This window comes from Vipera berus, assembly GCF_964194415.1.
Source record: "Vipera berus genome assembly, chromosome: 12".
NCBI lineage: Eukaryota > Metazoa > Chordata > Lepidosauria > Squamata > Viperidae > Vipera > Vipera berus.
In genome coordinates this window covers 17,004,716-17,027,791 of record NC_138215.1, presented here as the reverse complement: position 1 = coordinate 17,027,791, position 23,076 = coordinate 17,004,716, and the positions used below count along the sequence as shown (strand labels likewise).

General features: G+C 42.2%; 1 protein-coding gene across 1 annotated transcript; it reads right to left on the bottom strand.

The window, feature by feature from the left end:
* Positions 1–17,784: 17,784 nt before the first annotated feature.
* TERB2 (telomere repeat binding bouquet formation protein 2) lies at positions 17,785–22,760 on the bottom strand (the record flags this gene model as incomplete). The annotated part of the gene is made up of 8 exons (XM_081337025.1): positions 17,785–18,189; positions 18,650–18,729; positions 19,021–19,118; positions 19,350–19,435; positions 19,767–19,829; positions 20,537–20,604; positions 21,367–21,448; positions 22,697–22,760. The coding sequence occupies 8 exons, from the start codon at positions 22,758–22,760 to the stop codon at positions 18,044–18,046; spliced, it is 687 nt and encodes a 228-aa protein (XP_081193151.1). The 3' UTR covers positions 17,785–18,043.
* Between the last annotated feature and the right edge of the window lie 316 nt (positions 22,761–23,076).

Genomic DNA, 23,076 nt, shown 5'->3' with positions numbered 1-23,076 from the left:
TCTAAGTTGAAGATTTTAGAGCCGTTTATTATAAACCACACTTTGTAGAATTGTCCAAATGAGGACATATTAGTTGATCTTCAACTCCAGGAATAAAAATAAACCTTATTCTCTAATAATCCAATATGCCAAAAACTGCTAGACACCATCTCTTCCCACCAATAAGAAGATTGTTTTGGAAAATGGATGGATTAATAAAAAAAATGCAAGGTTAAAGAGGTTGTGTTGGTGTCATTTCTTAAATTTGAAAGGAGAGTGTAGTCAAAATAGCCATTTATGCTCAGATTTAAACTTTGGGACACTGAAAAATCTCAGGGGCCAAATTTACACATTCAAGCCATTGGAGTTTAACCCAGCTTTGTTACAAAATTGGGTTGAGTTCCCACAGTTAGATAAACCAAAGCTGGTAAACTATGATGTCCATACAAATGATGTGGCTATTTGAAACACACTGGGTGCATTTGTGCTTTATTTTGAAAGAGACCAGCATGGATAAATATTAAGCCTTGCAACATACATGCAAGCAATTAGAATTTTTTTCCTTCAGTTTCCAATTAACTACAGGTTTGTAACCAAGTGTTTAACTGTGGTTAACCTTCAAAAACTTTTTCCCCAGGCTGAAATATTACAAAAAAGCAAAGTGGAATCCTAAACTCAACCCTACTCATTTGCCAAATACACTTTAAAGTGGATTTGCCTACATGTCACAGTGCATTGCCTACATCGCCTACATATTAACTGAGCACATAGGGAAAAATATTTTGAAGGACAGGCTTGCAACCAGCAGTATCACCATGATCTGAACTTGACTTGGTTTCAAATCATAATTTACAATTAGTTTAGAGTTTATTAGGATAAAACAATAAGTTGTAGTTAAAACTGGAAGAGAAAACTGACATTTTGGACTCACTAGACATAGGAAAGATATAAGCCCAGGGTTTTCATCTCAACAAACCATGGTTTGTTTTGCATAAGGTTTGAAAGACTCACAGAACTGCATGGGTTGTGCCAAAGAGGAGGCACCTTTCCAAAATAAATAAAGGCTGCTTTAACTTTACTTTGTAGCTTCTGTAAAGAAACAACAAAAAGGAAAAATATGGATTATTAAATGTCAGATCATATCTTAGAAGGATACAGGGGGTGTGGAAAAATCCAGACTATCCTATCATTCTATAAAAATGAGAAGGCACAAATTCATAGCAGATTAAAGGAGAGACTTAAGCAACACCAAAGGTTTCATAATGTAGGTAAATAAGTATGGAGAAATACAAGTTACTACATCCAGGTCGAGCTGAAGCAAAACTGGCAAAAACATTATGGAGTCAAATCTAGCAGGGAAATTACCAGGTACTTCCCAATGGACAGAAGCAGGGTGGGGTGGGGGGAGGTGTAAAAAGGCAAGGTGGCATTTACAACACACACACACACACACACATACACACAATGGAAGACCCACCTCTTTTGTACCTGCAGGTGCCCTGAATAACAAAGCAGTTGCAAAAAAAAATTGAAATAAAATTTTCCATGCAGTGTTACAACAAATGCCTCAAAGGGAATTTGGCTATGGCAGCAGATCTTTTATTTATTTATTGTTATTCTTTATAGGATATTGTTTTAATCTGTTTTAATCTCATGGTTATGAGGTGCTCAAAGTTCTAGTTTTAACATGGGCGGCCATGCCAATAATGTAAATGATGTAAATAAATAAATAAATAAATAAATAAATAAATAAATAAAGTACATGGCATGTTTTCAGCCCCATGAAAAAGTTTCTAATATTCAATATTATTACATAATAATCGATTTTTCCAGCTGCATTTTTTTTCTCTTCTGAAATAAACATCTGTCTGTTCGTTTCTCTCTCTCTCTCTCTCTCTCTCTCTCTCTCTCTCTCTCTCTCTCTCTCTTATATATATATATATCATCTATCTATCTACATTGTGCCCCTCTCTCTACCTACCTATCTAGATATACAACTTCATCATAAATTTTAAAAATAAGGAGGCCTGAAAATCTGATGCAAAGTCATCTTATTTTTTTTAAAAAAAATGGACATCAAAGAGGCTAAAACTGAACTACTTGAGGATAAGAGTTTTCCTCTGCAGAGAAAAACCTGGGAGTTTCCTCATGAATCAGCCTTGGGAACCAACAATTTACGACTTTAGCTGTTAGTTGACTAATTGGGGAGATTAACCAGCTTAAGCTGTAACTATACATTAAGTTTTTCCTTCAGATTACTGGGTGGGCTTTACAAAAACTTTGGGAGGCCTGCTTTTACACCGTTTAGGCAGATTTAACCCACAGGCTTAAGGGAAGTTAACTCCACATAGGACTGGAGGGGTGGGGATTGAATAAATTTGACAACTGTGTAAGCTTAGGGGACTAAAGGAAGAAAAAGCTAAAAGTTGGTGGTTTATTTGAAGTGACTATATTTGATGAAAAATAAATTATTATTAATTATTATTAATTTTATTTGTATACCGCCCTTATCCCGAAGGACTCAGGGCGGTGAACAGGGCAATACATGTTAAAAGACAAAATACAAAAATTAAAATGATGGTTTTCCTTCCAGAATGAGTTCAAAACTGTTACAAAATTTCTCGGGGATACATCATTTTTCTTTTATTTTTTAAACCATGGCTTGGTGTACAACCGATTCTTTCAAATTATTGGTTTTATGGCTCTTAAACCTTGTCTGAACTCTGCAGTAAGTGAATCCATGTTGTTCAGGCCTTTTCATACCAAGCACCAAAATGATCACAGCCAAATATAATGGATTCTTTTCTTTGGAGAGCAAAATGAAACCTTTGGATGTGGCAAGAGTATTTATTCAACTGGTTTAAAACTTGGAAACCCAGTTTGGCACCAGCACCTTGAAGGGCTGGTATTTAAAAAGAAAAAAGAAAAATGGAACTCAGATATAGGCAGTTGTGAAGGATACCCGGGTGAGAGCAAAATAATTATGGGCTATGTGTACATGGAGGCAGGTAAACAGGCCCAGCCAGATCTCAGACAGACAGCAAATCAGAAGCATAAAGGCAGTCCTCAATTTACAACCCTTTTTTTAGTGACTGTTCAAAGTTACATCAGCACTGGAAAAAGCGACCTATGACCATTTTTCACGACTGTTGCAGCATCCCCATTGATCACGTGATCAAAATTTGGACAGTTGGCAACTGGCTCAGATTTATCACGGTTGCTGATATGATGATCCCCTTTTGTGACTTTCTGACCAGCAGTGAATGGGGAAGCCAGATTCATTTAACAACCATGTGACTAAACAACTGCAGTGATTCACGTAACAAGAACAGCCGTGGTGGCGCTGTGATTAGAAGGCAGCATTGCAGGCTAACTCTGCCAACCGCCAGCAGTTCGATCCTGACCGGCTCTAGGTTGACTCAGCCCTCCATCCTTCCCAGGTCGGTAAAACGAGGACCCAGATTTTTGGAGGACAATATGCTGACTCTGTAAACCTCTTAGAGAGGGCTGTAAAGCACTGTGAAGCGTTATATAAGTCTAAGGGCTATTGCTAACTGTGGCAAGAAAGCTTGCAAAATGGAGCAACATTCACTTAACTCCTGTCAAACTTAGCCACAGAAATTTTGAGCTCAATTGTCGTCGTACGTTGGCGACTGTGTTAATGTTCTATCCAGGGTCACTGATTCAAACTGGGTTCTCTGCTTTAGAAGAAGAACGATTGGGGGAGGTGGGGAGGGAGGGAGAAGGAGGCGCGAAAAGTATTAAGTGAGCTGTTAAAATTGACAGCCCGGTTCAGCATCCATGCTTAATGCCAATGATTTACATAGCTAGTTATCTGTTACTCATTGCTTCCCTGCTCTTTATGATTATTTCTCGCAGCTGAGACTCTCCCATTCATACTAATCGTAGCCAATGTACCACAAAGCCACTGAATCAACACAACTTCACAATTCGTCACCTATTACCCATCAAATAGGTTTGGGGGAAGGGGGTCAAGCGACTCAGAAAATCAAATCCCATTGTGGTGTATTTTTTTTTTTTTTTTGCTTCTTTCAAGAAAGCAACGGGAAAATCTCCAGCTTGCAAGAGAAGAATATGTTTTACAAAAGAGCCGAAAACACCACGCAAAGAACTCTGGAAGCTTCCAGGAAATTTAGATCCGCTCTTAAGGACCGCCTCTTGACAGAGGCCTGTGGCATCACTTTGGGGGCATGTCACTACATGCCGTTCATGAGAGAGAAGAGACAATTAAGGTCATTGCAAAATGCCGCGCAACATTGCCAGCGGCTTCAGAAGTCCTGAAGGAAGATAGAAGGGGGGAAATGATGGTGGAGAGAGTGGAATAGCTGGGATTTCAGGAAAATTGTGGCCCAAGAGAACATGGATGTGCCAGGGCTTTTTTTGTCATAGAACACCCAGAACGGAGTTCCGGCACCTTTTTTGGGATGGAGCCTTGTAGGGTAGGAAAGGTAGGTTGTATGACGTGTGTGAGTTCCGGCACCATTTTTTTTTTTTACAAAAAAAGCACTGGATGTCCTTATCTCTTGCTCTGACTACATCTACCCATCTCTCGTCCCACCAAAGGCAGCCCCCAAGTCAGAAACGTGGTGCCTTCTGGTTAATGGAGCCCTCAACTGTCTTGCTTAGCGACGGAACTTGTAGTCATCAGTTAAGGATTACCTGTATTCTTTTTCCAGATAGCAGCAATCTTTCTGCTTTCTCCAGGGATAATTTACATCTGAGGTCGTTTCAGCTGGACATGGCATGCAAAAATGAGCTTTCCCAACTGGGTGATCAGCTGTTGTTGTTTTTTAATGAAGTCTCAGAGATCTGTGTTTCTCCCAAATGCTGCATTGGTGCATGCAAATTCTCTTAATAAATGCATTTTTTTCCCTATACGGTTCCATTTCTATCATCCAAGTATTATATTATCACTATAAGGGAGGGAGCTGGGAAAACTAAGTGATAATTGTATTTCACTGAATAAATTAGTTCAGGAAATTTCAAGCAACCATTTCATATATGAGTATCTGCGTTTCTACATTGAGTTGGCATTTGTTTTAAGTTGGAATTCACTTTATCCAAAGACCTTTGAAACTAGTGTAATGAATGCCTTTCCCAACTCATAAAGAAGAAGAAAACATGTCTTTCCTTCCTTCCTTCCTTCCTCCCTCCCTTCTCCACACTATCTTCCTTCCTTTTTCTCCCTTATCTCCTTCCTTCCTTCCTTCCTTCCTTCCTTTCCTTCTTCCTTCCTTCCTTCCTTCCTTCCTCCCTCCTCACTATCTTCCTTCTTTCCTCCCTCCCTCCCTCCCTTCCTCCCTCCCTCCCTTCCTTCCTTCCTCCCTTCCTTCTCCTCACTATCTTCCTTCCTTTTTCTCCCTTATCTGTCTCTCCTTCCTTCCTTCCTTCCTTCCTTCCTTCCTTCCTTCCTTCCTTCCTTCCTTCCTTCCTTTCCTTCTTCCTTCCTTCCTTCCTTCCTTTCCTTCCTTCCTTCCTTCCTTCCTTCCTCCCTCCTCACTATCTTCCTTCCTTCTTTCCTCCCTCCCTCCCTCCCTTCCTCCCTCCCTCCCTTCCTTCCTTCCTCCCTTCCTTCTCCTCACTATCTTCCTTCCTTTTTCTCCCTTATCTGTCTCTCCTTCCTTCTTTCCTTCCTTCCTTCCTTCCTTCCTTTCCTTCTTCCTTCCTTCCTTCCTTCCTTCCTTTCCTTCCTTCCTTCCTTCCTTCCTTCCTTCCTCCCTCCTCACTATCTTCCTTCCTTCTTTCCTCCCTCCCTCCCTCCCTCCCTTCCTCCCTCCCTCCCTCCCTTCCTTCCTTCCTCCCTTCCTTCTCCTCACTATCTTCCTTCCTTTTTCTCCCTTATCTGTCTCTCCTTCCTTCTTTCCTTCCTTCCTTCCTTCCTTCCTTTCCTTCTTCCTTCCTTCCTTCCTTCCTTCCTTTCCTTCCTTCCTTCCTTCCTTCCTCCCTCCTCACTATCTTCCTTCCTTCTTTCCTCCCTCCCTCCCTCCCTCCCTTCCTTCCTTCCTCCCTTCCTTCTCCTCACTATCTTCCTTCCTTTTTCTCCCTTATCTGTCTCTCCTTCCTTCTTTCCTTCCTTCCTTCCTTCCTTCCTTTCCTTCTTCCTTCCTTCCTTCCTTCCTTCCTTCCTTCCTTCCTTTCCTTCCTTCCTTCCTTCCTTCCTCCCTCCTCACTATCTTCCTTCCTTTTTTCCTCCCTCCCTCCCTCCCTCCCTTCCTTCCTTCCTCCCTTCCTTCTCCTCACTATCTTCCTTCCTTTTTCTCCCTTATCTGTCTCTCCTTCCTTCTTTCCTTCCTTCCTTCCTTCCTTCCTTTCCTTCTTCCTTCCTTCCTTCCTTCCTTCCTTCCTTCCTTTCCTTCCTTCCTTCCTTCCTTCCTCCCTCCTCACTATCTTCCTTCCTTCTTTCCTCCCTCCCTCCCTCCCTCCCTTCCTTCCTTCCTCCCTTCCTTCTCTTCACTATCTTCCTTCCTTTTTCTCCCTTATCTGTCTCTCCTTCCTTCTTTCCTTCCTTCCTTCCTTCCTTCCTTTCCTTCTTCCTTCCTTCCTTCCTTCCTTCCTTTCCTTCCTTCCTTCCTTCCTTCCTCCCTCCCTCCCTCCCTTCCTCCCTCCCTCCCTCCCTTCCTTCCTCCCTCCCTTCCTTCCTCCCTCCCTTCCTTCTCCTCACTATCTTCCTTCCTTTTTCTCCCTTATCTGTCTCTCCTTCCTTCTTTCCTTCCTTCCTTCCTTCCTTCCTTTCCTTCTTCCTTCCTTCCTTCCTTCCTTCCTTTCCTTCCTTCCTTCCTTCCTTCCTCCCTCCTCACTATCTTCCTTCCTTCTTTCCTCCCTCCCTCCCTCCCTTCCTCCCTCCCTTCCTTCCTCCCTCCCTTCCTTCCTCCCTCCCTTCCTTCTCCTCACTATCTTCCTTCCTTTTTCTCCCTTATCTGTCTCTCCTTCCTTCTTTCCTTCCTTCCTTCCTTCCTTCCTTTCCTTCTTCCTTCCTTCCTTCCTTCCTTCCTTCCTTTCCTTCCTTCCTTCCTTCCTTCCTTCCTCCCTCCTCACTATCTTCCTTCCTTCTTTCCTCCCTCCCTCCCCTCCCTTCCTCCCTCCCTTCCTTCCTTCCTCCCTTCCTTCTCCTCACTATCTTCCTTCCTTTTTCTCCCTTATCTGTCTCTCCTTCCTTCTTTCCTTCCTTCCTTCCTTCCTTCCTTTCCTTCTTCCTTCCTTCCTTCCTTCCTTCCTTTCCTTCCTTCCTTCCTTCCTTCCTCCCTCCTCACTATCTTCCTTCCTTCTTTCCTCCCTCCCTCCCTCCCTTCCTTCCTTCATCCCTTCCTTCTCCTCACTATCTTCCTTCCTTTTTCTCCCTTATCTGTCTCTCCTTCCTTCTTTCCTTCCTTCCTTCCTTCCTTTCCTTCTTCCTTCCTTCCTTCCTTCCTTCCTTCCTTCCTTTCCTTCCTTCCTTCCTTCCTTCCTCCCTCCTCACTATCTTCCTTCCTTTTTCCTCCCTCCCTCCCTCCCTCCCTTCCTTCCTTCCTCCCTTCCTTCTCCTCACTATCTTCCTTCCTTTTTCTCCCTTATGTCTCTCCTTCCTTCTTTCCTTCCTTCCTTCCTTCCTTCCTTTCCTTCTTCCTTCCTTCCTTCCTTCCTTCCTTCCTTTCCTTCCTTCCTTCCTTCCTTCCTCCCTCCTCACTATCTTCCTTCCTTCTTTCCTCCCTCCCTCCCTCCCTCCCTTCCTTCCTTCCTCCCTTCCTTCTCCTCACTATCTTCCTTCCTTTTTCTCCCTTATCTGTCTCTCCTTCCTTCTTTCCTTCCTTCCTTCCTTCCTTCCTTTCCTTCTTCCTTCCTTCCTTCCTTCCTTCCTTTCCTTCCTTCCTTCCTTCCTTCCTCCCTCCCTCCCTCCCTTCCTCCCTCCCTCCCTCCCTTCCTTCCTCCCTCCCTTCCTTCCTCCCTCCCTTCCTTCTCCTCACTATCTTCCTTCCTTTTTCTCCCTTATCTGTCTCTCCTTCCTTCTTTCCTTCCTTCCTTCCTTCCTTCCTTTCCTTCTTCCTTCCTTCCTTCCTTCCTTCCTTTCCTTCCTTCCTTCCTTCCTTCCTCCCTCCCTCCCTCCCTTCCTTCCTCCCTCCCTTCCTTCCTCCCTCCCTTCCTTCTCCTCACTATCTTCCTTCCTTTTTCTCCCTTATCTGTCTCTCCTTCCTTCTTTCCTTCCTTCCTTCCTTCCTTCCTTTCCTTCTTCCTTCCTTCCTTCCTTCCTTCCTTTCCTTCCTTCCTTCCTTCCTTCCTCCCTCCTCACTATCTTCCTTCCTTCTTTCCTCCCTCCCTCCCTCCCTCCCCCTCCCTTCCTTCCTCCCTCCCTTCCTTCCTCCCTCCCTTCCTTCTCCTCACTATCTTCCTTCCTTTTTCTCCCTTATCTGTCTCTCCTTCCTTCTTTCCTTCCTTCCTTCCTTCCTTTCCTTCCTTCCTTCCTTCCTTCCTTCCTTCCTCCCTCCTCACTATCTTCCTTCCTTCTTTCCTCCCTCCCTCCCTCCCTTCCTCCCTCCCTTCCTTCCTTCCTCCCTTCCTTCTCCTCACTATCTTCCTTCCTTTTTCTCCCTTATCTGTCTCTCCTTCCTTCTTTCCTTCTTTCCTTCCTTCCTTCCTTCCTTCCTTCCTTTCCTTCTTCCTTCTTTCCTTCCTTCCTCCCTCCTCACTATCTTCCTTCCTTCTTTCCTCCCTCCCTCCCTCCCTCCCTCCCTCCCTCCCTTCCTCCCTCCCTCCCTCCCTTCCTTCCTCCCTTCCTTCTCCTCACTATCTTCCTTCCTTCTTTCCTCCCTCCCTCCCTCCCTCCCTTCCTCCCTCCCTTCCTTCCTTCCTCCCTTCCTTCTCCTCACTATCTTCCTTCCTTTTTCTCCCTTATCTGTCTCTCCTTCCTTCTTTCCTTCTTTCCTTCCTTCCTTCCTTCCTTCCTTCCTTTCCTTCTTCCTTCTTTCCTTCCTTCCTCCCTCCTCACTATCTTCCTTCCTTCTTTCCTCCCTCCCTCCCTCCCTCCCTCCCTCCCTCCCTTCCTTCCTTCCTTCCATCCTTTAGTTTCAGTTCTAGGCAGTAGTTTCATTAGTGACCTTATAGAAGAAAAGAAAGGAATTTGCTGTTGAAAGAGGGAAGCATTATTAATAAAAGTAAGTATGGGGAAACATCTTGGGAGGGTGAGCTCATGCAGTGAAGTAGCTGAAACAGTACAGGATTTCAATAGTACAAACATAAAGTCAAAAGGTCAAGTGCTAGTGGATAAACAGTGTATATTCCTCTGGCGATTCCTAAGTGTTAATGCAAGGAGAAGGAAGGTGCTCAAACATCAATGGATCTCAAGATTGCAAGGTGATCTGTTTGCACAATGTCTGCAAAACCACAACTGTACAATGTTTAAAATGTGGACGTTGGCAGCAGGTTGCATAGCAGTTACCTGGATGACTGGATCGCCACAGACATTTTTTCAGTGACGTTGTAATGTTGAACTGTTGTAAGTCAACTGTTGTAAGTCAAGAACTACCTGTGCTTGCAGAATTATTGGGTATCCCTTCTGAAAAGTGGAATGCATAAAGAACAGGGACGTGACCTTGCCAGCTTCTGTCTCTGCTGCAAACAGATGTGGGGGTGGAGGAGTTAGAGAAGAGAAAGGAATTAAGTCTGAGGCCACAAGAACCTCATGTGCGGTGCCGGGGTTCTCTCTAATTAGATGACACAGGGCTGATTGGCTCCTCCAAGAAATCTCCATTCGACAATCACACACCCCCTGGGCCAGGGCGCAACACAACGAGAAACGAGGCTGTGTCACTAATGGGCTGGTACATGAGTTGAGCACAGCAGCTGATGTTTCAAAGGATAATTTCCATCAACCCATCAGAGATGGTGGTTGGTAGGGTGGAATTGTGGTCCAGAATTTGTAGAAGAAACCAAATTAAGGAAGCTATGGCTGAAGTAGTAATCCAGGCTTCCTTCTGTGTTCAGTCATGACGATTGCTAAGTTTCCTCAAATCTTATCCCTGTAGGAGGGGTTGTAATGAGAATAAATTGGCCAGAGGTTAATAATGCCTTGAGCTGTTTGGAAGAACACTGAACTATCAATAGAAGAGAATATTTGTCGCTCAGGGATGAACATGGGTCTTGGTGCTCTTTGAGCTTAGTGGTTTTCTCGAAGGCATTTCATGACCCATGTGGGGAACAGAATCAGTGCTAGGAGGAGTGGGGTTTGCAGAGTGGAGAAGAGGACAACTGGGGGGGGTCTTTGATGATCTCTGAACTTGGAGATATTTCATGACCACATTAGGTAATATCTGCAGTGCTCCAATGATGTGTAGAATGATCAGTGCACTGATAACGCTACCTAGTTTGGTCATGAAATGTCTGCAAGAAAAACCACCAGGCTCAGAGAGCACCAAGGACCTCACACATTGAATTATGCTACAGTCAGAGTTACCCAACATGCGATGTCGATTACATTTGCAACCATGGGCTGCTGTATTGCACCAATACGTGGACATTTTTGATTTAAATAACTTCCACAGCCACCCAATTAAAATCTGGCCCCATTTTTTTTACACAAAATTAAAGAAATCACAACATCATTCCTGTGTACTGTGTGTTGGAAATTAAAGAAATCACAATTCCATTTTTCAGTCGAAGGGTTTTACGGCATCTAGCATTGAAGTTAATTAATTCTGATGGCAGAAGCTTTTGTGATCTGTCCCATTAATTAATGAAACAATCCTGTAATCCAATCTAACAGAAGCAGTTCAATTCCTCCCAATCTCCAGGGGGAGAGAAGATAAGATTCAGACGCCTTTTAAATTGAAATAGGAATTTATGGCGTATTTGCATTCCCTACATCTGTAAATTAGCTTAATGATTTAGAACAGCTGCTGGCTTCAAAATTACTTCCCCCCCCCCTTTTTTTGCAGCACAGTCTTGCTGTAGAGATTTAAAAGCATTAATCTCCTTTGTGAAATCATACCTAGTTATCGTTTTTTTTGCTGAATTGAAATCACACATTTGTCTCTCCCTTTCCTCCTCGCTCACCATCCCACATGCAAGTTTTATCAACGGGCTCCTCCTGGAGGCTGTTCTAAATTTGTAGAAAATTCACCTTGGGAATCAAAATTCATAGAACCTAGATTGAATAATAGAGTAAGAACCTCAGAGGTCTTCTAGTCCAACCCTCTCCACAAGCAAGGAGCCCTATATCATTTCAGACAAATAGTTGTCCAGTCTCTTTTGGAAAGCTTTCAGTGATGGAAGGCCCAAAATTTCTGAAGCCAAAGCTGTTCCACTGGTTTATTGTTCCCACCGTCAGAAAATTTCTCCTTAGTTCTAGGTTGCTTCTCTCCTTGATTAGTTTCCAGCCGTTGTTTCTTATCTTGCCTTCGGGTGCTTTGGAAAATAGTTTTTGTTAGGCATATGGTGTTAGCCTACAATGTTGGGTTGAAAATATATTAACCATAATGCTATGGCTTTAAGAAGTTAATTGGCCAATGGGTGTGTAAGTGTTCTCATGGCCATAAGAGGAAGCTAGGAACGTAGCTTCTTTCTCTCTCTGAATTCACTGATCTCTACTGTTACTGTTTTTTGCTCTGCTGTTGGTTTACTACTGTTTGTTTTTTGCTCTGCTGTTGGTTTACTACTGTTGTAAACTTGAACTGTGTATTGACCTCTGGACCGGTAAGAAGACTTTGTATTTTGGATTGCTACTTGGACTGTTTATTTTTGACTGTGCATTTTTGTTTTTACACCACCTCAAAAGTAAACTACTTTTTGCTTTTAGAACTCAGTGTATTTCTGTGTGTGATTTTTACTGCTCTCAGTGCCCTTCCTTGTCTGTGCAACTCTTTGGTAGCACAAGGAGACCTCTGCACAACAAATTCCTTAACACTGGTTATGGGCCCAGGCCTGTACTGAGAGTTAGTACACACAGTATTCCTAGCTGAGTTTGTATTTGGTGTAAAATGGCACAGGAACTGTTGTCAGGCATCTCCTGGATAACCCGGTTGGATGGGACAAACTATGTTTCCTGGTCCACAAAATGCTGCTTGCTTTTGCGCAAGGAAGGACTATGGGCTGTTGTAAATAACCCACCAGATACTACTGCTTGGGATCCAGATGATGAAGAGGATGCAAAGAAGTTAGACGACTTTAAACGAAGCAATGAGAAAGCTCTTTGCATTATTGGACTAACACTGAATGACCAGCAGCTTGTCCATATTCGTGGTGAGGAGTCTGCTGCTAGGTGTTGGGATGTTTTGCGAAGGCTTTATGTTCGTGACAGTGTGGGTGCACATATACACCTTACACGTAAGCTGTTTAGGGCTCGTCTGCAGAAGAATGGAGATATGCTGACCCATTTAAATTACATGAAGGCAACTTTTCAAGAGCTTCATGAAAAGGAGCTGATTTTTTCAGAGTTGCATCAGGTCTACATTATTCTGTCATCTTTGGATGAGAGTTATGATGGATATGTTTCTTCTTTGGAAGTCCTGACCAGAGAGGAACTGACATTGACTAACATTACTGGGAGACTGCTGGAAGAGTCCAGAAGAAGGCGTGACAGAGACCAGCTGAGAGAGACACAGCCACGAGAGGAGCAGCCATTTACCACTGCTTACAATGTCAAGAAATGTTATTCTTGTGGGGCTACAGGGCATATAGCCAAATTCTGTAGAAAGGGTAAAAAACAGAATGTGAATAGCAGTGGGAAGGCTAAGAAGGGCATTGGTTTGGCTATTTCTGATGAACCAACATCCAGAAATAATGAATTGTGGGTTGTTGATAGTGGGGCTTCACAATGCATTACTAAAGTGAAAGAGAGGTTTATTAATATGAAAAACAGCAACCAATATGTTTCACTGGCCAACGGTTGGAGGATGAAGGCCTCTGGTGAAGGTAATTCCTATTGTCCATGCATTAATGAACAGTTACCTATGTTATATATACCTAAACTAAGATTCAACTTGTTATCTGTAAGGGAATTGGTTAAAGTTGGGTTTGTGGTAACATTCAGAGGGGAGCAATGCACTATTGAGAGGAATGGAACCTGTGTAACTGCTAATTTGAAAAATGGTTTATTCGTTCTCACAAGTAACCAGGTTAGTACAGTTAAAGCTAACTCAATATGTGAGAACAAGAAGCCACATGATGAATGTATACATTTATTGCATAGGCGGTTAGGGCATGTAAACTTTAACTCACTACGTAAAACAGTGGAATTAGTAGAGGGAGTTAAACTGAAGCCATGTAGTAAGTATTTGAATTGCAATGCCTGTAATCAGGAAAAGAGCAAGGCAACTCCTGCAAACAGGATAAACAGCTTCAAAACAACTGTTCCTTTGGAAGTTGTGTTTGCTGATTTAATTGGACCCATGAAACCAAGTTTAGGAGGGTCATGTTATGTTTTAAGTATATTGGACCACTACTCTAGATATGGTTTTTGTTATCTGCTTAAGTCAAAGGCAGATACTTTCCAACAATTTGCAAACTGGCTGAAGTTCGTGGAGAGAAAAACAAAGAGAAAGGTTCAGTGCATAATTACTGATAATGGTACTGAATTTACAAATAAGTATTTTGTTGATATGCTACAATCAGCTGGCATTGAGCATAAACGTTCAGCCCCTTATAGGCCACAACATAATGCATTTGTTGAGAGACGTGGGCAAACGTTACAAGCCATGATGAGAACGATGTTAAGAGATTCTGGCTTAACAGATAGACTGTGGGGGGAGGCAGCAAAATGTGCAAACCATGTTCTGAATATAGTTGTTAATACTTCTACTGGTAAAATACCATATACTATATGGCATGGTAGAAGACCAAACCTTGATTACCTGCACACGTTTGGCACCCCAGCTTGGGTCCACATTCCTGCACAACTCAGGAGTAAAGGCCAACATAGGGCTAGGCAATTATACTTCGTAGGTTACGAAGCTAATCACAGATCCTATCGTTTCTGGGAACGAGGCACAACTAATGTATATAACAGTGCTAGTGCAAAATTCCTTGAGCACGTTGGTTGGGATAGGTTAGAGCAAGTAACTGTTAATACTGATCCTCTAGTGTTTGAGGACTCCTCTGATAACGTAACTAGTAATGATAATACATCTCCTGTAAATATAAAAGATGAAGAGGAGATAGGGGAGATAATAGATGAATCAGAGGAAGGAAAGGAGTCAGAAACTCAAAACCCTGTAATTCCTTGGCGTTCAACGCGCATCAGACATCCACCTGATCGCTATGAAGCCAGTGTAATATGTCAAGTTAGTTCAGTACCTTCTAACTATGATGAGATCAGGATGTATCCTGAAAAGGAACAGGCATCATGGAAAGCTGCAATGAACAGGGAGTTGAAGTCTTTGCAGAATCTTAAGGTTTATCAGAAAGCAAAACTGCCACCTGGTGAGCAAGCTATAGGTTGTAAATGGATATATAAAATAAAGAAGGGAGTAGATGGAACTATAACCCATAAGGCACGTTTGGTTGCACAAGGTTTTGCCCAAACTACTGAGGATTATGACGAGGTGTTTGCACCCAGTCTAAGGGCAACTACTTTAAGAGCAGCTTTAGTATGGGCGGCTAAAAACCAATATATGGTTAATCATGTAGATGTTGAAACTGCATATCTACATGCTCCATTGCAACATACTATTTATTTAAGAATACCACCAGGATTGACCAGTGATAGAGACCATGATTGTTGGGAGTTAAAGAAAAGCCTCTATGGATTGAAACAATCAGGCTATGAGTGGAACAAATGTATAGTAAATGAGTTAAGTGCAATAGGTTTTGTAGCCAGTAATGCTGATCCTTGTTTGTTTAGAAGGGAACACAACGGAGCATTATCTTTTCTCTTATTATTCACAGATGATATTGCAATAATAACAAAAACTGAGTTAGAAGCACAAACTATCATTTCAAGATTGCAAAATAAATTCACAATTAGAAATCTTGGAGAAATAAGCCACTATTTGGGGTTAGATATTGTGAAAACGAATAGGGGTTTTAAGGTGTCGCAAGCCAGTAAAATATCTCAGTTATTAAAGAGATACAATATGGAAATGTGTAAACCAGCAAAAACTCCGATGGCTATGGATATTAAGGACACTAATGTTGAGAGTCCTGTATTTGATAAGACTATGTACCAATCTTTGATAGGAAGTCTTATGTATCTGAGTAATTGGACTAGACCTGATATTTCTTACTGTGTAAACCAATTGGCTAGGTACAACAATGAACCAACTGTTAGACACTGGCAATCAGCTAAACGAGTATTAAGGTATTTGAAACAGACTATTCACTACTCGTTATATCTAGAGCCAAATCGTGAGTTAATCCTTACTGCATATGCAGATGCGAGTTTTGCCTCTGATACAAACACTCGTAAATCTACCTCAGGGTTGGCTATAATGTTGGGTGATTCTTTGATTGGATGGAAGTCCATTAGGCAAAAACACATAAGCTTGTCTACAATGGAGGCTGAATTTTCATGTCTATCAGTGTTATGTACAGAACTGCTAGTGTACAAACAACTATTGTTAGATATGGGTTTAAATGTAAATGATCCATTTATTGTGTATGAGGACAATCAAGCTGCGATAAAGATGGCTAATAATGCTGCAGTAAGAACAAGATCTAAACATACTGATCTTCGTTATTTAAATGTCAGACAATGTGTCAAAGATAAATTAATACAGTTAGAGTATTGTCCATCTGATGTAAATATTGCAGACCATTTTACGAAGGTACAAAGTGCTGTGAAACACAATGCTAATTGTGAAAGAATGTGCATAAGATTGTAAGAGTTATATATTATTCTACCCAAAGGGGAGAATGTTAGGCATATGGTGTTAGCCTACAATGTTGGGTTGAAAATATATTAACCATAATGCTATGGCTTTAAGAAGTTAATTGGCCAATGGGTGTGTAAGTGTTCTCATGGCCATAAGAGGAAGCTAGGAACGTAGCTTCTTTCTCTCTCTGAATTCACTGATCTCTACTGTTACTGTTTTTTGCTCTGCTGTTGGTTTACTACTGTTGTAAACTTGAACTGTGTATTGACCTCTGGACCGGTAAGAAGACTTTGTATTTTGGATTGCTACTTGGACTGTTTATTTTTGACTGTGCATTTTTGTTTTTACACCACCTCAAAAGTAAACTACTTTTTGCTTTTAGAACTCAGTGTATTTCTGTGTGTGATTTTTACTGCTCTCAGTGCCCTTCCTTGTCTGTGCAACTCTTTGGTAGCACAAGGAGACCTCTGCACAACAAATTCCTTAACAGTTTTGACTCCCCCTCGTCTTTGTAGGAGCCCTTCAAATATCATGTTTCATAATGATGTGGTCCATGGGAAGGGCAGTCCCATTTTTATGTGGTTATTTGCTTGCAATGTTAAAAGGGATTAAGATGAGATTGAAGCAATTCTGCAAAGGGACGCACGTCTGACTTGGCTGCCCTACAATTAACTCCCTTGTCAAACGTTACGAAACAGCCTTGCCAAGAGCACAGAACAGGTGAAAAAGAACACACTGGTTTCCCCATAACTCATCCCTACACAAACAGATTTGACCACACAACTTGGCTCGTGGTCCCGGAAGAGAATCACAATGCATTGAATAACATCAAACCGAAGGATTCTTGCTTCGTAAGAACATGGGTTCTTACCGATTTATCACTCTCTGTATCTCCCTCTCTTTAGCTCCCCCCTCCCCTCTGCCCCGTAAAGGTATTGTACAGGTGGTCCTCAGGTCCACAGGTGAGCCCAAAAATTTCCTAAGCCAGCCAGCTGTTTAGCGCGTTGCACCTCATCTTACAAATTTTCCTTGCCCACAATTGTGAAACGAATCAGTAGGGAAATGAATCATGGGGTCCTTAAGTGAATCTGGCTCCCCCTCGCCCCAAATTGGCTTTGCTTGTGAGAAACCAGCTGGTCAAGTTAAAAATGGGGAGCACATGACCCCGGGGCAGTGCAACTGTCCTGAATACGTGCCCGCTGTCCGAATTTTGACCCCGTGTCCACAGGGATGCTCTGATATTTGTTATGCGTGGATACTGATCATAAGTTATTTTATTGCAATGCTGTTGTAACTTTGAACAAGTCGTTGTAAAACTGAGGACTGTCTGGATCTGTAATTCACAATAATGAACTGCAGATTGATACTATATTAGATAGGCTGGTCTTCAAAACAGAGATAGGGGGCTGAATTCCAGGTGATTGCCTGGATACCTTGTTATTTTCTAGGCTACAATATGGAGTAGTTGGACACTACATTCCTCCAGGGTGTTGTTGTTTTTACAATTCTACAGTATATTATAATATAACTCAAGTATTAATACCCTGTTGCTTAATTCTTTTTTTTTTCTTTTTTTTACATCAGTTCAGGCTGGCTCAATGCTGCCACCTCCTGGACAAGATCAGCACTAATTCACCACCACAGAGTATCTGGCAGAGGAAGTTCACGTTTTCAAAATAATGACTTGCTCCCCATTTAGATCCTTTTGCCAATTTCCAAAAGATTACTGTGAGCAGCAAACACAGATAAAACCAACAGTTGATATTCCCAACCGTTAATCAAAGTTGGCTCGCTGGGTGACTTTGGGCCAATCACCAGGCGTTGGGGACTTCTAGTATCGCCTTAAGCAGATTGGCCCACCTCACAAGGATGTTGTTGTGGAGAAAATAGGAGGAGAAAAGAGTATTAAGTATGTTCTCCACCTTGAATTATGCATAAAAGTAATAAAAGGTGGTATGTAAATAAATATAAATAAAAATGCTAATATTTCATGGCAGAGCAAATGTCAAAACACAACGGATCTAAAACACATTGATTTCATTAAACAGTAGCAACATTTTAATAGCTGGAATTCTAAGAAGAGGACATGCCCTAATTTGGTCGGATTGACTCGTCGACAGAAAGAGCAGCATGAAACTTCACAACTTTTGCACTTAACAGCTTTTGCAATAATAACGTTCCAAACTCTACTGGGGAAAAAAAGAAGGAATTAAAAACTGCAGGGAAGTTAACTGAGAAACAAGCATCATTCTTCATAAGGAAGTTATTCATGACTTCCTCTTTAATTTCATCTTTACATCAGAGAAAAGATTGGTTTCATTCGGAATCCAGTATGCTAAATAACCAGAACAGCCAGGAATGAAATCTCGTATCTTCCCGAGAAATTTCTTCAACTGTCTCTCAGAGGTATAACCTAGAAAAGAAATGCTAATAAATATGCATTATACAGATAGATAGATAGATAGATAGATAGATAGATAGATAGATAGATAGATAGATAGATAGATAGTGGTTGCCTAGTGCTGAAGACCCTCGCCTCTCACTCAGAAGGTTGAGAGTTTGAGAGTTCAATACTAGGTAGTGGCAGATGGTTCTCTCTTATGGCGCAAAGAAAAAAAATCTTTTGTGAACTCCGCATAGGTATCAGGAAGGGCATCCAGCCAGTAAACACTCAGCTCCATCCAGTCGCCCTGACTATCCCAAATTAAGGGATTACAGGGTCATAAAAAGGGAGTTTGGCTAGCTAGACAGAGAGATGAATGTCTCCGACAACATCCTCTAATTTGTCCAACATCATGAGACATTAGAAAACCTAGTTATTGCTCTCCTGAGCCATACGTCTTAGTAACGTATCCATCATATATTTTATATACCTGTCGCCATGTTACTTGATGGATAACCTTGAAGAGGAATGTAGGTTAGCTTCCCTGTTTCAGATCTCCTTGGACCTTGGCTGCAAGAAACGTAAATATTAAAATCACAGAACTGGAAGGGACCGTGGAGAACTTTTAGTCCAACCCCTTGCTCTGGTTTATCACAGTTCCTCTATTGATAAATACAGTGAGAAGGGCTGTTCTTAATTTCAGTTTATCATTTTTCTCATCTATCATCTTGCTAACTAAGAATCAAGGATCTAGGCTTTGCTCTGATTAATCATTTTCAAGAGCCAGGAGAAACAGATTAATTAGACTAATTAGTTATTCTCAGTCAATACACTACCCTTCAATACATATTAATCTCCTACCATTGTTTCCATTCAAATTTATACCATTTCTCCAGCTCTTTCTTGTCTCTTATCTGTTCCGGCTTCTCGATGCTTTTTGATTCAGCAGTTGGACCAGACTGTGGACAGAAAAACAACCGTAATTTCAAATGTCTCATTATTCCATCTGGCTATACCGGTTTATAAAAGAAATTCAATCAGCCTCATAAATCGTATTCTCTTATATGGGGCAGTAGTCACCTTCTATGAACAATTTTGCCTGAGGGAAAATAACAAAAATTAAAAAAAAAAACTCTGGGCCATAATATTGTTAACTGTTGCATTCTAGATACAGTATTTTTTTTTCTTACCTGCGGTATAAGTGGACTGTCGTGTAAGTCCTGAACTGGACTGGTTATCTGTTCCCAGATAAAGTGGCCAATTTTTTTTCTAATTTCTACAGTGAAGGCAAAAGGGAAAAAAAAGAAAAAGAAAACCACTCAAGAAGCGAAAGGTTATTCAATTATTAATGTAACAACAGAGCCATTCTTCACTAGCAATTATACTAGCTGCCAAATTTACTATGCACAGTAATTAAATGTGATGCATCTTTTATAATAGAATACTAACATCTATTTTCCAGCCTTATCTGGCAACTTATATCCCCACCTGGGAAATTTCTAAAAAGATTCATCCTATGCTTACAATATAGTCCGAACCTGATATAGTTAGAAAAACAAATCGATCTCATTGGCATGCATAGCCATACAGGTGCAAATCCACATTACCTCTCTGTTTATAATATATGTAGTTGCAATTGCTTGATGAGGTTTTCTTGCCAAGTGTATCAGCTGTTCTTTTATTCAGGCAGTCCTCAACTTACACCAGTTCATTTAGTGACCGGTCCAAGTTACAGCATTGAAAACAAAATGACTTAAGACCATTTTTCACACTTACAACCCTTGTGGGGATCCCCATACACATGATCGAAATTCAGCTGCTTGGCAATTGGTTCATATTTATGATGGTTGCAGGATCATGGAATATCTTTATTGTCACTGTGTAACTCACCACAAAATTAAGTGCTGTCTACAGTGCACACTACACACAAGTAAAAAACACAAATGAGAACATACATTATATACAGATTATAGAAAGAAAGAAAGAAAGAAAGAAAGAAAGAAAGAAAGAAAGAAAGAAAGAAAGAAAGAAAGAAAGAAAGAAAGAAAGGAAGGAAGGAAGGAAGGAAGGAAGGAAGGAAGGAAGGAAGGAAGGAAGGAAGGAAGGAAGGAAGAAAGAAAGAAAGAAAGAAAGAAAGAAAGAAAGAAAGAAAGAAAGAAAGAAAGAAAGAAAGAAAGAAAGAAAGAAAGAAAGAAAGAAAGAAAGAAAGAAAGTTCTCTAGGACCTGAGACAGGCAGATGTTGCTGTTGTTGTTGTTATTACTATTATTGTTAAACTTATTGCTCATTCTGTTCTATACATACACAACCTTTTTGCAAGCTGTCTGGTAAGAGAACAAAATGTCCTAGAGGTACGGTGTTTATTTCAGCATTGATACTCGCAGTAAGAAAGCAGGCATGAAAAACGGTGACTCGGTCCTCTAGATAGTCTAAACTTTGGTGTATTCTAGGCAAGAAGAAGGAAACTTATGAAGGTCAGGTGAAACAATTCAACGTGTTTGCTTGTGTGGTGTTAGACTACAACTTCACAAGGGAAGGTAGCGATGGTTTTCAGAAAGCAGAGTGTTTCTGATAAATCTGTGAGTGCCAAGCAATTTCTTCATCTCTGTTAAATACCCACACCAAGCAAAATTGGAGCATTTTTTTTGCAATGTGATGCCCACTTTTGTACTGTGGTGGGTGTGCATGTGATAATTTGTCTATATGCACAATTATCTATATGGCACAAGACTCTAGAAGACTCACAGCTCTTCATTTCCCCCCCCCCTTTTTTACTACCCTTTAATTCTTTTATTCAGGGTGGAGTCAGGACGACTGAATGGAGTGGAGAGTTTACTGGCTGGATGCCCTTCCTGACGCCCACACGGAGTTCACAGCAGATATTTTCCTCTTTGTGCCCTGATAGAGAAACATCTGCCGCTGCCTAGAATTGAACTCTCAACCTTCCAAGCGAGAGGCATCTTCACCTCTAGGCCTCCTTGCAGTTTATTCGCAGTTCTTAATTAAATAATCGGATTCTAGACCCCAGCCAAGAATTTAGCTGAAGCTAGAGATAAATAAAACCTAGCAAGAAACCAGAATTTTTGGCTCACAAGATGTAGGAGAGTGAACTGCTTGGTGTCTTGAACCCTTCAAGAGAGAGGATTTTTTTTTCCTGGTCATAAAAATAAGACCATGTAAGATACTGATCCAAGCGGAGTTGCGATACCTTTTTGTATCCGGGTGAGAAGCGTTGCTGCTGAAGAGATAATCAGCAGCATCCAAATTCACAATCACCCCTCCTTCACCAACTGCAGAAAAACATCACAGGGAAGATCATGCAACACAACAACGTGAAGTCACAACAGAGGTAAGCCCTCCACTTACAACAGTTCATGTAGTGACCGTTCGAGGTTACGGCGACACTGAAAAAAGCAACTTATCACCATTTTTCACACTTACGACCGTGACAGCCTCCCCATTGGTCGCGTGATCAAAATTTGGACCCTTGGCAACTGGCTCATATTTACGACGGTTGCAGGGTCCCGGGGTCACGTGATCCCATTTTGTGACCTTCCAACAAGCAAAGGCAACAGGGGAAGCCAGATTCGCTAAACCACCATTTTACTAACTTAACAATGATTCGCTTTAACAACTGTGGCAGGAAAGGTCCTAAAATGGGGCAGAATTCACTTAACAAACGTCTCACTTAGCAACAGAAGTTTTGGGCACGATTGTGGTCATAAGTCAGGGACTACCTGGTACAGTATATTCTTTGCAAATGACTTGGTCTACCAAGATTTAGGTTTTTCTCGGAAAAAAGGCTGAAAAGTTCACATCGATATTTGGATGTAAATCTCGATACAGATTGTCCTTGACTTGCAACTGTTCGTTTAGCGACTGTTTGAAGTTCCAACGGCTCTGAAGAACGTGACTTAGGTCCTTGCCCTTACAGCTGGCAAAACAATCCCCATGGCCAGGTGATTAAAATTTGGGCACATGGCAACCTGGCACGTAATTACCCAGGTTGCCCTGTCCCAGGGTGATGTGATTGCCATTTGCCACCTCCCTTTCAGCAAGCAAAGTCAATGGGGAAAGCTGGGTTCGCTTAACGACTCCACGACTCGTTTAACAACTGCTGGGATTTGCCAAAAAAAAAAAAAGGTCACGAAATCGGGGGTGCAACTTGCCTAACAACCGCCTTGCTTAGCAAATGGAAATTCTAGCTGTTCCTCTTTATGGTCATAAGTCAAGGACTCCCTGTAATTCTGCTTAAAAGTAGGTCCTAGGTTCAGCCTCCCCAGGCAGAGGAACTTTCTCCTGGCTTTGCCGGGGTCCATGCCCCCCCACCACTGCCATTGTCAAAATTCAAAGCCGGGAGGGCTGGGCGGAGGGGGTTCAATGACATGGGCGCCATTTTGATTTCTGCCCGATTCTCACCAGCAGCCCTTCATTGCAACTGGGGGAAGACTTGGGCCCCTTCACCCCAATGGGGGCTTCCCCTGCTTTCCTCCCTCCCCTCCCTCCTCCCATGAGGATTCCCTTGCCCCCCCCCTCACCCCAAAGGTGGTAGAGCTCTGGGGGGACGCTCTGCGAGAACCAGGCGCTGCGGCCTGTAAACATCCCGCCTTGAGGCCCAGCAGGACCCTCGCCCAGCTCCATCGGTCCCGTCTCCTCTCCGTCCGAACGAAGGCCCCGAAATGACTCCGCCCTGAAGGGAGCGGTTTGCACAGGCGTCTGAGCCTCTCTTGCACGCTTTTTTTGCACCCGGGTGTGCATTTCTCCAGTGGAAGCTGCAGGCAAATCACAGACCTGGGTTTCCTTCTCCTTCCCGGGGTGGGGGTGTGTGGGTGGGAGGGGGTCTCCTCCCTGGTCGGAACGTTGCAAAGGGCAGCTAAATCCAGAGCCTGGAGCTCACCCAGCTCTGAAAATAAAGGGC